The 15229-nt window shown below is 42.1% G+C and overlaps 1 protein-coding gene across 1 annotated transcript in view; it reads left to right on the top strand.

Annotated features, from left to right (window-relative positions):
- CRB1 (crumbs cell polarity complex component 1) overlaps window positions 1-11925 on the top strand; it is a 94536-nt gene extending 82611 nt beyond the window's left edge. Inside the window, exon 12 of the mRNA XM_063407697.1 lies at window positions 11078-11925. Coding sequence (XP_063263767.1) covers window positions 11078-11293 — 216 coding nt within the window. The 3' untranslated portion in view covers window positions 11294-11925. The remainder of the gene's footprint in view (window positions 1-11077) is intronic.
- Window positions 11926-15229: the final 3304 nt, after the last annotated feature.

Raw genomic sequence — 15229 nt, 5'->3', positions numbered from 1 at the left:
ATTTCTTTCCTATTTCCAGGAAGTATGATCTTCAAGAAAATATGAAAGTGTAGAAATTCTTCTTAAAAGAAAGACATTGATAGGGTTGCAATTCCTTCCTAGCATATCAGGGTAAAACTCTCTAATTTGAAATACAATGTATTTTCTGTTAGTAATCTTTAGGTGGCAGTAAGGTAAAAGCATGGAGTAGAAAGTTAAAAGAAATTTCTACTGCATTTTCAGAGACCTTTCTCTCATGTGCTGTGCTGGCTATAACACAGAAAGATACTTTCTAAAACAATTGCATCTTCAGCACATACCCAAAAAGCAATTATCAGAGCTGGCTTCATCCAGTTCACATTCAGATGCAAACCTGTTGAATGCCAACAATATTAACACAATGATATTAATACATTGATACAATGATAAATTCTGTATTAGGTAAGCAGTACTTGATCCAAGAATTCCTGAGGCAAGAATCCAAGAACCCAAGACAGTGGTGATATTCACAGGTACACACACACACAATTCTATCAACAAGACAAAAGCACACTTAAAAAAATGATTAAAAATAACTACCAAATGAAAGGTCTAAATCAAGTCTGAAAAATTATTAATATAGCAGGTTTTAGATTTTTTTTCATTTACAGGTTACCTACATGCACCTCTTCCAAAGTCTCTCCTGAAGCTAAACCATAATGATTTTTGTTGTCTCAAATCAACTTTCTACTAGAAAAAACCAGCAGCCAGTAGCATAAAAACACACAGAAAGTTTTTATCGAGGAATATAATTAGTGAAGTAACGTGACAGTGTCACATTTCGTGCTAAGGCAAGTACTATGTAGCCAGTAAAGGTCTATCTTATACTATTAATATTTACAGTTGGAAGCAGGAGATGGCTGCAATTGAAGTGCTGCTCCCAGCAAAGGCTCGCTGCTGACTCGATACCTTGCTGTCTGACAGTGTGAAACAGTCACAGCGCTCCTGACTTCATCACCACTTGACAGCATCCTATTAATGCTAGGTAGCAACACATGGCTGGTTTGCAGGAGCTCAGCACCAGGAACGGAGAGGAATTTCATGGAACAGAGTTGAGATCGTTGGCTTTGCTTATTAGCTGAGAAGCAGGGATGGAAAGTGTCTGGCAGTTACACAATTGGACAGGAATTGTGGCAGTCTGTGCTATGCCGTGCACAGCTGACCCACCTGTTTATTATGCATCACTGGAGAGAGCAGTTTCTCATTCCCACAGAAAGCAGGGAGAGGCAGGGCTCTCAGTTTCAGCACAGGCTGCACCTGCACAAGAGAACCAGGATGTGGGGACAAGGGGAGCAGAGCCCGCTAGCCATGGCCACAGGCAGGAACCACAGCCCACAGGAGGTGGCTGCACCTTTGTGGGGCTGGGCTTTGATGGGTCCTGGGGGCTGTTCTCAAAGACCTGAGGGCAGAAATAAAATAACACCTACCACTAACATCACTGATTAAGAAAGAGCTCTTTAACCTCAACTGTTGTGTGCTGAGAAGTGGAGTGAGCAACTCCACACTGCACACAAGTCAGGTTGTGCAACTCCATTAAGGTTGATTGAGACTGGTAATTCCTAACATAGGCAAATCATGTCTGGTGAAAACAATGTGCAAGGAAACATGTTAGTGAAAAGAAACAACAAGCAGGTATTCACTCAGACAGTACGTCCACATTGCAAATACCTCAGCAAAATCTCTCTTGGGTTTTTTTGCCCCGTACAGAAGAGATTGGAATCTAGAATGACAGATAAAATATACATGGAAAAAATCAGAGAAGCAGAGGTTTGCAGTAGGAATGGTTTAGTTGCTTCCTTGACTTAGCTGTTGATAGCCTACATTACCCTTTCCTGCCCCATTCTTGTCTCCAAATGCTGTCACTACCATCAGCCCCATCTTGAATGTCACAACATCATCCTGCACATGCTGGTCTGACCAACACCTGTGCAATCAATGAAGAAAGCAGTTTTGAAATCCATTCTTCTTTCTCATCATTTTAAATATTTCACTGTGTCTACCAAACTTCTCTCCATTTGTTTTCCTTGGAAACTGTCCTGCCTTCATCTTCAGCACTGTAGCATCTTTTCTTATTCTTCTCCTGTTTGGAGGTTTAACCTACTTCCCACCCACTTCACTCTCCCATGACAGCAGACTTCCTCCAAAGGAAGACACATTTCTACTGTGGCAGCTACAGGGATGCAGTAAACTCAATCTGGCCACATGCAGGGAAAAACAGAAAGTCAGTGCTTTCAGTGATAGTCTTGAGTTTAAATAGCTCCCATTTCTTCCTGCAAGATGCTTGCCTGATGAGGCTTTTATACACCACCAAGATGTACTCATACAGAATCTGCTGTCTGAAAGCTGCAAAGCAGTTATCCCCTGTGAAGAAACACCACCTGATACACTGTGCTGGCAGCCATGCACAAAAATAATTCTGTGTGATGCCCCAAAGCATTTCCCAAACTGGAAAAGGATGTTGCACCCCAGAGACTGACACCTTTACTAAAACATTTGTCTAGTCTGCAATATAGCAACTGTGGGACAAACTCCTCCTCAGCATGGTTTGCCTGGATTTGCACCAGATATAGATTTTTTCCTCTTATCCTTTCAGATTGCAGCAGATGGTGAAGTTCCTACACCAGAGGCTGTCGATAGAATTTTAAAAGGCATCTCATAACAACACATTGGAGCTGCACATTTAATCTGTGCTGCACCACTCAGATGATCTTAAAAAGAGCTGGAGCACTTACAGAAATAGCACTGGCAGTTGCTGCAGAAGCGCTATCAAGGAGCCTTCTCAAAGCCCACAGCCTAATGAGAGCTGCCCTCCCAAACTGCCACCCAAATCACTTCTCTCTGTGCAACCAACACTGCTGCCTGAAAGGCATTCAACAGTCTGTGAGACACTGATCCAGCAAAACGTCTGATGCAGATTTTAAGGGACTGCTTATGTACTTCTGGCTCTTTTGGGTCCATGGCTGAGCTCAGGCATGGTACGGTGGCCAAAACCAGGACTATTGTTCCTTCTGCCTAAGACAGACCATCCCAGATGTACCAAACTCCTGTTTTCATGTCTGGACTGCTTGCATTGAACAGATAATATAAACCAGATATCAATACTACAAGTAGTTAAATTATAGTTGCTGTCAGTAGCCTGTTCCTTAAAGGTTAATTCCTAAAAGGGAGCCTTCCGAGCTGTAAAAGCTTCTTGGCCAAAAAGGCTCATACTGCCAATAGAAGGGCACCTGAGCCACATATTGCAGCACTGAGGAGGGGGCAAATTGTTCTGGTTTAAACACAGCACTGTTTGAAGTGATCTGGGAATGGTCCTGCAGCCCAGCGTGGGGAGGAGGAGGTCTGGATAAGCTGATCTGACTGGGAGATCAAGACTAATGTGAACAACACCCTTGTTTCACTGAAGTCTGCTTTACAATTTAGTAGCAACGCTTCAGAGAGCTCCATCTCCAATCTCCAGTTTCTTGCTCCGCTATAATTAGAACAAACTTCCTCATTAACTTCTCTAGTGTCACAACAGTGCAACTTCACGGGCCAGGAGGGAGGCTGTCAGAATTTCTTAATGAGGTGCTTTCTTTGCAAGCCCAGCTAAATCCTAGACTTCAATCATCTCCATCTTCTTCATTTTCTCACAGACTGCCACAGATGTAATTCTTCCATCATAGTAAAGATTGCATTTTTCTGATCTATAACTGGTCAAGCCAGATGACCAATTTATCATTATAGCAGCTAACATGAATTCTCTCTATGCTTTTTCCTTGATTTCAAGAAATGTCAGAAAACTAAAAGTTGACATTCTTCAGGAAGGAATCAATTAAAACTGTCAGGTGTCAACTAAGACAAACTATTCAAACTATATTATATAAAAAACATATACTATAAAGAGGTTGTAATGAATGTAATTTCTTCAGAGACATTTCAAGAAAACATTCAGACAATAACACCCACAAGAAAAAAAAATCTAAAAGATCACTTCAAATCTTTCTTCTTCAATATGAACTGCCTAAATACTGTGGATATTCTGCACACATCAGAATAAGTCACCCAAGTTTTTTCTTCAGCAATATCCACAGGAGCAGGTATAGGACTCAGAATCTCATCCCTCCAGGCAGTGGGATTGTATTTCCCTGCACCTATCAGGAAAATAACTCAGAGGCTGATGGCAGAAACAGCAACAGCAATGCTGGAAATTCAAGATGATCCACAGCTATGGATGTACTTCAGAGGTATTTTCAGAGGGCTACAGAGGGAGATGAGGGACAGCAGGATACCTCCTCCCAGTGAACATGAGGTCAGCAGGAGAAGTTCCTAGATGTGGAGAAAAAAGCAGTGATGCTACCTTGGGGTGTTGTCTTGCACACAGAAGGCACCAGAGCCAAGCTGTGGCACCTTCAGGCCCCCTGAGCTGGAGCTCTGGGCTGCCTGACTGCAGGGAGAAGCAGCCACACCTTCGGGCCACTGAGATCTTCAGGTGTCCAAGGCTCCACAGCTGCATCTGGTCCTACAAACTGTCCCTTTTCTTACTCATAAAGGGAGCAAAACTAGAGAAAAGCCCTGCAGCACTCATCTAGATCAGTTTTAAACTCTTGCTTTTGCTTCTCAGTCTGAGAGGATTCAAACAATTTTCTTACCAGATAATCCTGACACTTGTTAGGCATCAGGTTTACAGTACAGCAAATACTCCACCTTTCAGGAATCACTCCAGGGGACAAGAGGAATGTCTATAAAATGCAACTACCATTTTTGAAGCCCACAAGATGAACTGAAGAATTCTGAGGTGTGGACAATGAAAAGGGGTTGCTGGTCTCACTGATGATAAACAGTGGAAAATCAACTAAAGTGCACTAAATGCTGCTTCCTTTGCTGCCAGAGGTACCAAAGCAGCAAGGAGTAAACTATTCAAGCACCTGAAAAATAACTGTGTATAGACACACTCAAAGATCAGTGCCCACATGGACAACAGCATGAAGCAGGAAACCAGGATAAACCATTGAAGGATAAAGCAGTTAAAGAAAATATGTGATGTTTATAAAATCTTAAAAATAGTTTGCCTTTTCCAGTGGCTTGTGGAATGTTTGGCTTGACATGAATCTGTGCTCCTTAAAAGAGTCACAAACAGATTATTATTATTACTATTATTATTACTACTGCTACTCCTCCTACTTGAACTCAACAGCCCCACAGCTCTTGGGACACGGTGCCTGGTGTTTAGCACAAACAGAGCAGCTACATTTTGCAGATGATGTGAAGGAGAGCAATAGGTCACAGTATATTAGGGAGAAAAAAAGAAAATCACAGAAAAAGGGACTTCATGTGCCACTCATTTAATGTACTTTAAATAGAAAAAAGTCAGTCTATAGATTTATGGCCACCTTATTACTGTTGAAAATAAACTGTAGCCTCACAGGCTGGGGTTATCAATGCATCTCACGATAACAGATTTGTGTGTGCCTGACTGGATTTCTCCTTTAACTACACAAATTACTGGATTTCTCCTTGAACTACACAAATTCTTATTTTAATTCAGCCTGCAAGAGAAAAAAGTTCCAATAAGATGGCTGTAAATCCTCTATGAAATAAACTCAGCATATCTATGGGCCTTTTAATCAAGTAAATGGCTTTTCTCTGGCTGCTCACTATTATCCCTATATGTCCCCAAACCGCTTAAAGTAATTCTGACATGGATTAGGACTACTCAAGCCAATCATTGCCACAGCAAATGGTTTTGATTTCAGGGCAGTAAGTCTGGATATTCTTACTGAGAATGAATTGATAACCTTGTGTGTGGTGTCAGGACTCAGGACCCAGAGAAAAAGCTGCAGTGCACACGAGCAGTGCACAACTCCCAGAAAGCCCCACATGTGACAGGGCAGGGAATCTCTGGTGTTTGTCAATCCCTGTGCTCTGCAGCCTGCGTTGATGTCTCTGTCTGGAGACACCTCCAGAACCAGGCACGTTATTGAGCAAGCGCAGGTTAATCCTTCCTGCCCAGGCACAGAGGCAGCTCCTGCCCACAGAGAACGTCACAGCTCCCTCAGCTTACAGGCATCCCCAGAGAACACTTCCCAGAGCCCACAGACACCCCCAGAGAACACCTCCCAGAGCCCACAGACACCCCCAGAGAACACCTCCCAGAGCCCACAGACACCCCCAGAGAACACCTCCCAGAGCCCACAGACACCCCCAGAGAACACCTCCTAGAGCCCACAGACACCCCCAGAGAACACCTCCCAGAGCCCACAAACACCCCCAGAGAACAACTTACACCTCCCAGAGCCCACAGACACCCCCAGAGAACAGCTCCCAGCTCCCTCAGCCCACAGACACCCCCAGAGAACACCTCACACACACAGCAGCACCCCAAGGAGGCACTTGCTGTCCCTCTCACACCTGCTGCCCTCTCTCTGCCCCCACGGCTGCACGTTCCTTCTCTCTCCAGGTCTGGCTCATCCCGGTGTGGACACGAGGCAGGATTAGCCCAGCTCATGTTGGTGTGAAACACACAGGAGGAGGAGGCCCTGTGCACTCGCCTGGGCTCCCTCGTGCTGTTCCACTCGCCTTTGACACTTGGCACACGTGGAAATGTTCATTACAGCAAATCCCTAATGTTCCCTCTTATAAAATAACCATTTGGGGGCCAGCTTGCTTAAAGATAAGCAAACATACACAGGGTTGATAAATGCCTCTGAGCTTTGACTTCTGAACTGGGCCCTTCTCATTCAAAAACCAGATCAAGGAACCAAAGCAGAACAATAAATCTATTTACATAACCAAATGAAAAGCAAAACCCACAGCTACAATGAAATGCCACTCTCTTCAATGATTTATTTTATGCAATCTAAGTATTCTAAATAACTTAATAGTTAAAATAACCCTAGAAAAAATAATCAATTTGATGTGAAACCACCAGTGAAAAGCCAAAAGTCTTCATTTTAGAAAAAGACAAAGATGTTTTGCCTGCATTTTCTCCTGTCTTTGCAGAAGAAGCCATCCACTACATGAAAAATAAATTCAACCATATTTTTTGTTTCCTTTTTTAAAACGTTTGGCAAAATAAACTTCTCTTGCTCCAGCCAACATCCAAAGGTATATAAATCGAACAACCTAAAAAAAATAACTTACACACAAAAATAACACACAAAAAATAACTTAGAGAGAAGCAGATAGGCCTTCCAATGGTGGCAAACCTCATTTTGTTGGTATCATCTTGCCGCCAGCATCCATTATCACCAAGGACGCAGCTTTTACTGGCAGCTTCTCTGTATTAGGGGCTCTTAAAACTGTTCTGTCACCAACTAACTTCTAAACAGGCTCATAAGGTAATTCAGGTTGGAAGAGCCCTCAGGAGGCCTTTCAGTGCAGCCTCAAACTGTAATGAGAATCTCTAAGGTATTGTCCAACCAGTTAATTAACCCTCCTTCATTTACCTTGCATATATTTAGTTTTTCATAAGCAGTGCTGAAGTTATGTTCAGAAATAGCTGTGATCACCACGTGTTATTTATTAGCAAGAATTATTTCTGAGAGACAATCACAATGTATGGGGGCAGGGGGTGTTGCATAGGCTTCCTTAATAACAAAGGTTTTCAGCAAAAAAAAATCAGGAACTTGTTTCTCTTCACGAGCTTCAAGGTGTCCTGTGGCGCTTTTTTTGTGCCAAGACAAAACAAAGTTTGTCTTGCTCTGTCCATTCCTTTCCAGAGATTTCCTCTCCTGCTTTTGAAGCTCCAGGCCAAAGAATGCCTCTTGCTTGGTACTGTGCGACAGCCTGGTGACAAGCACACCAAAACCTGGTATTGCCATGTCCCAAGCACTCAGCTCAGCAGCCAGGTCTGAACCAGTTAACGTGGGGAAGGGAATTGTGATGTGAAGCTGAGAAGTGATATCAGAGTGTGGTAGTCTGATCCCTTGGGATGCCCCAGCCCCACAGCCAGGGGATCTGAGCCTTGAATGGAGCACTGAGATGGGCAGCCACACCCGTGAGCACCCCCAGGGCACTTTGGAACATCCCAGAGGTTCACAGCCCAGCCCCATCCATGGGGAAAGCACCAGCAAGGACTTGCCAGAAAAGTCTGAAGTACTGATACAGGACCTTTAATTTCAAACTGCATTTTTAGTGACCACTCCCTTCCATTATGCAAAGTAACAGTATGGTCAGTGACAGATAACCTCTTTTCCACTGTTTCAGCAGCACTAATGTTACTAAAAATACTGCTCAATCCTTTTATTTTTGGAATCACTAGTTACAATTATTTCAGTCTATCATCGTCACCAAACACACAGTGAACAGACTCTGAGATGACAGGGGACAGAGCTTTTCAGTTATTTTTTCCAGATCAGCCAGCTGATTTTCCAAATTAATTTAACAATTCAGTCATTAATTACTAAAGAAGCAGTTGATTTTGATGGGACCAGACTGCAGAGCCTTCTGGCAACTCTTGTTACCAGTTCAGTGCAACTGCTAAGGGGGTACCTCATACTGGAAACTTTGGCAGGGAGCTGTGGGCTGATAAACTGGGGGAGAGCACTGGAACATCAGGGGGTTTGATCAATAGAATCCACCTAAAAAGTTGAAGTAAAGGCCTTTTTTTCACATTTAGAAATTAGAAGCAACATAAGCATAAAAATAAAGTTACCTTAATCTTATGTATCTGATCATGGTAAACTCCCAGCTCTCCAGATATTAAGCAGTGGGGTAACTAACATCTTTCACATATTGGTTCAGGATGGGTAAGGTTTCTCTAATAAGTAACTAATGCAAAATGAAAAAAAAAAATCCCTGTTATGATGATTTAAATTCGAGAATGACATTTAGATGTGTGTCTCCATTTTAGCAAGTTACAAGCTTTTTCTTCAGCCCAATTCTTTGCAAAAATTTCTTCATTAAGATAGGTAGTTAATTTGAAGGTTATCATAAATGAAAAGATACAGAGAGACATATTTGCAACAGGAATGGAAAGAGGACAGACTGGAAAACTGGAGACTGAACTCAGAAATTTTACATACCAGAGGAGAGGCCAGACTATCCATTTGCCTGTTGTGGTGAATTTCTCATGCAAATGGCCTGTTCAAGCCTAGGATCAGAGTTAACCTGGACTATCTTAGTCCTTATTTTCCCAGAGCAGGCAGTGAAAATACAAGAGAGCTTCTGAGAATGAAAATGCCATTAAAAATTTGCTGCCTCTCTGAGACAAGAGGAACGAGGGTCATATAGTCCAACAGAGTACAGACCAAAACTAGGATCTCAAATATGTTTGTAACACCATCCAAAGATGAAAAAAACCTCCCAATCCAATACAATTTAATAGACCAACATGCTTCATGCCACCTTGTTTTAGAGTAGTAGTCATTTGGTCTGACACCTGCATTATATTATTTCTATTGGGAAAAATGTATTTAAAATCACAGGGACCATATATTTCACTATCAAGGACAGAGGAAAATATCCTAGTTGATCACTGATCCCCTGGAGAGGAACCCTGAGCCAAACTTGCTTTTACTATTATAGCAGAGCCTTTTACATCAGTGTGGAATTGAGAGAGGAAAAAAAGAGGCAGGATTGTTTTAACATTTTCCCTCTGGCATTGTTGTTCTCCGGCAAAGGCACGAGTCCAGGGGATGCACACACAGAGCATCCACTTCCAGGGCATCCATCGCTGAGTGCAAAATCAGCCTCGTGCTCTGGACTGTGATTGCCCTTCCTTAGAAATGACGAGTAAGCAGGTCACTAAAATATCCTGCAACATGGAGCATCTAACTGGGAAACAGGCTCTGACCTGCTGTTTTCCATTTCTAAATATTTGGGGATTTGAAAGTTCAGCCTGGAGCGCGCGTTCATCTCGGGCAGTTCAGCTGTCACTTGTAATACAAATCAAAAGATGATGGATGGCAGAATCTGCCCAGAAGTTCAATTCCTGCTAGGGTCATTCTGTCCATAGTGACCACTTTTCCATACTAACCACATCACTTCATTGCTCTCCTCACCATAAGCATTTTTTACACATGAAAGTGCATACATAGATGTGTACAAAATGTTCACCTACCAACTATAAAATTTCTCTGGTCTGAAGCTTTCCAGCTGACAGATTGGTTTATGTGCAGTGTGCCTTCTGACATTATTACATTTCCCACTGCCACATGTAAACTGAGAAAAGGCAAAAAATCAGAGCATTCTGACATTCATTCTGTACTCCACTGCTTATATTTCTGTAGATGAACCTATGAAACCTGTATGTGGAAGGGTTGCATTAATATTTTAAAACTTGTGAAAATATACAGATTATGCACTCTTGTGCAGCCTCTATGGGCTTATTTCTTGCAAACATGCTGGTAGAAAAGTTTACTGGTATGAATGTCCATAGAAATACAGGATTTTACAGTATTTAATGTAAGCAAAATTTCTGTATATATAAGTATATATATATATAAATATTCATATAAATTTCACTCCTCCAGCAAGATAAACAGAAATGTAACTCAATATATGTTCAAATTAGCTCATGTTTAACTTGCAGTAGCAAAGACCAGCAATAGCATGCTCACAAGCAAACTAGGAATAATGAATTTTTATGGAAGTGATTAAATAATTGCTGAACTACCATTGCAGCCCACAGACACATTAACTTGTAGGTTATTATCAAGGTAAGGAAGCTGTCAAAAGAGATGGGATCTTCTTCAGGTGTTCAAGGCTCCACAGGTGAATCTGGTCCTACAAACTGTCCCTTTTCTTACTCATAAAGAAAGCAAAACTAGAGAAAAGCCCTGCAGCACTCTTCCTAGGTCTGTTTTAAACTCTTGCTTTCTGCTTTTCAATCTGAAAGAATTCAAACACTTTTCTAAAAATTCATCTGCCTCAAACACCAAGCATCCAGCCCTATTCTGAAGAGTCCCAAGAACAAAACGCAGGGGTCAGTGTAGCTCCCTACAGTAAATGGTGCTTCAGCAGTAACTCACCTGTGTAAAGCCCTGCTCACAGAAGGGTTTCTGTTTGCCTTCCGGGGCAGCCCAAGAGTGTCTCAGGCTTCTCCTGGCAGCAATTACACTGCGGTTATTTCCCCCTGCAGCTGGCAGCTGACCTGATCTCGAGCGTCTTCACGGCCATCGGCTCGGTGACGCTGGCCCTGCTGGTGGTGCTGTCCCTGGCCATGGCGGTGTCGGCGGTGGCCGCCAGCAAGCGCGCGACGCAGGGCACCTACAGCCCCAGCCGCCAGGAGAAGGAAGGGTCCCGCGTGGAGATGTGGAACATGGTGCAGCCACCACCCATGGAAAGACTCATCTAGAGGAACACAAAGCCGCTCCTCCATCCTCAGACGCGGCTGCAAGCAGACACTGTACATATGTTAGATATATTCGTTTTTCTTCTGATAAATATTACAATGATTTTTTCACTGCTTTCCTTTTAAGTTCAATAGCGAACCAATGACATTTATCATTGCTTTGGACGTGCCCATCCAAGGACAATCTTTATTTGCACTGGAAACTCCAGCCTGGATAATCAGCAGTAGGCATTACGGACAGTAATGGCTCCTAGGATAAACGTAACTGCCTGTCCTGGACACCACACGGATAACAGCTTCTCCCTTGCACTCTCCTTTGGCTGCCTAGCAATCACTGCTGCAGAAGATGATGCAGACAAATCAACTAAGCCTGTAAAATAAAGACATTGTAATTCTGTTATCAAAGGGTTTAATACTAGAGCTGTGTCTCAGTGTACCTTAATCAGGGCTTAAAAGGAAGCTGTGTGAAAACTCTCCAAAATAAATGCTTCAAATTTGTTTTTCTTCCTTCTGGTTCTTTCGTTTTACTTGCTGCCCTTTCACCTTCTACTAAAATGAAGGTGAAATGAATTTCAGTTTCCACAAAAGCACATATTTCTCTTAGGATAAAGAGCTTAAAATACCCAGTGGGCAGAACCTGACCTGTTAGGAGACATGAAATCTAAATATGCTAAACAAATTGTGTGCATCCACACTACTGCCTTTTTCCCAATGGTCCCTTTCAGAAAATTATTGGTTCTCACATTGCAAACATACATTGGCTGCCAAAAAGCATGCTCAGAAATGTTTCCTAAAGCTCATGGAAAATACCAGGAAAGAGGCAGAAGTGGCCTGCAGGTAGAACACTGGCTTGAAAATAATTAGGACAAACTCGGTGCTTCTCCTGGAACTTAGACTTCTCATAAGATCATGGGCAAATAAATTTTTATGCCTCGATTTTCCTCTTTTAAAACAGGGATAATCCTATTTAACTACCTCATAAACCTCAGCAGCAAAAGGGTTGCTTTGTTGAAAAAGGAACAAATGCATGAAATGTAATGGAGAAGCTTGGAAGAAATCTTGTAATGAAACAGACAATAATGCAGATGTAATAAAAAATCACATTGATACGTAATGCAATGAAACAAACATTTGATACAAAGAAATCTTGTAATGAAATAGACATTTGAAAATGTAAGTTAACAGTTAGACTCAATGATTTAAAAGGTATTTTCCAGCCTTAACAATTGTGTGATTCAATGTGCCAAAAATGTTCCCAGGTCAAAGGGGTTTTTGGAATGTAGAGGCAAAATTTAATTGTAAATAATGCAGTCAATTTTCAGATGTAGTCAAGTAATTAAATCACAAACATTGCTCCCACACAAACTGAACCCACAATGAGGAGGCAACAGAGTGGAAAGTCCATGAAGGCATTTCTGCACTTCAGCTTACATATGCCCACAGTGGTGAAATATCCCAGGCAGACACATCAACCCCCAGATGATTATTCCAGGAGCTGCATAACAGAGTACGCACACTCAATATCTAAGGGTTTCACTCATCTTTTCAATTAATGATCAATTCATAATTCATTTTGGATGACCCCTTAGGGGTCAAAGATTGATGTCTCTCACATTTATTTTTGTATTAGATGATTAGCAGTAACTATGATAGTAAGCACATTCAGGACTTTTTCCAGTCCTCACCAATATATTTCAAAACAAGGCACCACAGAAAATGTGAGTGGATGGTCGGATTCAAGCTGAATTAGAAGAGCAGAATGTAGTCACAGCAAAAATGTACGACAGATTTTATTCCAGCCAAATTTACAGCTTTACTACTGAAGCTTATTATTTTGAATGCATTTGCTGTTTTACAGCTGCAGTCTAAATTCAGGAAGTTCAAAAGACAATTGAGAAAGAGTGGAAAAATAAGTTACTAAAATTATGATAAGAGAGAGCAGAAATGCTTTTCTCTGGATCTTTTCAAATCATGCCTTTATGTAATTACAGATGCAGTAGCCTTTAATTGAAACTTGATTTAGCCCAGCTTTTGCCCCATGAGACACTACTGAGGCATAATAAAGCACACCATAACGTTTGTTAGGTGTGATCATTTCTAGAAAGATACATAAACCCTGGGAGGGAAAAAAGGAGGCAATTGACTCAAAGAGTGTCCAGTTTGAGGCACCACACACCAAGTAAATGAGACAGCAGAGAACAGCATGTGAACATGAGAGAACCCAAGTGAAGCAGAAGTTGTTCGTGTGGATTCTTAAACATGTGGGGTTTGCCTCACTCACAAAAAAGCTGAGAGAGACCCAATGACAAACCATGCCAAGAGAGTGGCCAAGTGGGCAAAGACATGGGAGGCTGTGATAACAAGAGAGCGAGCAGTTAGTGAGTGAGGAAGAGAAGGCTGGGAAAAGCTTGGGGACAGCAAGCTCTGAACGCCAAGGCTAATCTGGAAGAATGAATTAGGCCCCAGCAGCAGAAGCAGCACTGGACTAACAAAGTGGGTGCAAAGAAGATGCTTCCATACACCTGCTTTATGCTCTTGATTTTCTGGTCAATGAGCTCAACTGAGAGAATTGATAGAGATCTCAGGGAAGAGCAGAGATGGAGAAAGAAGAAGAGAAAATAGCTTATATCAGAAATAGCAGTAGAATGGTTATAATAAAGATCTAACTTTGAAGTCGGCCCTTTCTGGAGCAGGAGGTTGAACTAGATGATATCAGAAAGTCCCTTCCAGGCTTAATCATCACCTTATCCAAGGAAAAAGGACAAAAGGGAGAAAGCAGCTGAAGATGGAGGCAGTTTGCAAGGAGAACTAACTTGAAGGAAAGCACAAGGAAAGACAGAACAAGAATAAGGAAGCAGCTGAAGAGTAAATCTGCTCATCTCTATGGTTTGACTTTCTGGATGAAATCTGGGAGACAGTTGAAAAACAATCTGTAGAGATGTAATAAAATATTCCAGAAAGTGTTGCCACAGAGAGAATCTTTAGGGCTGAGCAAGATACCCAGGAGCATGTACAGAGGAAGGAAGAGGTAGAGAAGATGAAAGCCTGAAGACTTTTCACACAGACCAAAGAGAGTTCAGGAGGAATATGCTCCTAGATAATTAAAAAGACACCCATAAAAGCACAACAAAGAGAAAAATCTCGCTGTGAAAGACGAGTGTGGTTTGTAGAAAGTAAGTCAAGAAGACGGAAGGCAGGGGAAAAACCTTTAAACTAAGATTAGAGTAAGTTGTGATTGCTGTCAGCCTCGGTGGAGAGGAAGTGATAAAAGTAAGAGTGGTGGAAATTCACAGAAAAATGAGAGAAGAAAAGGAAATGAAAGTAAATGGCACTTGAGGGAGGTGGAGGCAAAGCTGGATCGCAGCAAGGGGGAAGCTGGACTTTCACAGCAGTGAGGCCAAAGGAAACAGTGGGAGGATGACAGTGAGCCAGGAATGAGAATTACCTATTGAAGCAGATCTGGGTTGGGTAACTCACAGGGAGCATGGTTTGCTTCAAATAGGCATTGAAATGTGAAATATTCAAAACTCTATGATCTTATAACCAACAAGCAAAAAAAGGCCCAGAAGGCACCAAATGTCATTTCCAAACACACTTCCTGAAAATATGAATTAATGAAGCAACATCCAAAGGCAGCAGGGAGGTAGATGCTGCAGCTGGAAATACTCAATGGCAGTCTGGAGAAGCACAAAGAGTCCTGAAGCTGCCACTTCGTGAACGTGCTAAAGCGACCATAGTACGCATGGTTAGGAAGACTGACCCCTCTGGGCCGTGTGTCAACCAGGGAACAGCAGCTAAAACAAAAGAGAATACATTTCAAAGAGTGCCTAATAACATCCCTGATAAAATTTAACCACAGATTAAGACTGAGATAGCAGGTGCCAAGGTATTTTCTGCTTCTCACCCCAGGGGTTTACCAGAATATATAGAAGTACAGAC

Source organism: Prinia subflava, chromosome 10 (genome assembly GCF_021018805.1).
Source record: "Prinia subflava isolate CZ2003 ecotype Zambia chromosome 10, Cam_Psub_1.2, whole genome shotgun sequence".
NCBI classification, from domain to species: Eukaryota; Metazoa; Chordata; class Aves; order Passeriformes; family Cisticolidae; genus Prinia; species Prinia subflava.
Note: the sequence above shows the minus strand (reverse complement) of the source record. Positions and strands in the feature narration are given on the sequence as shown.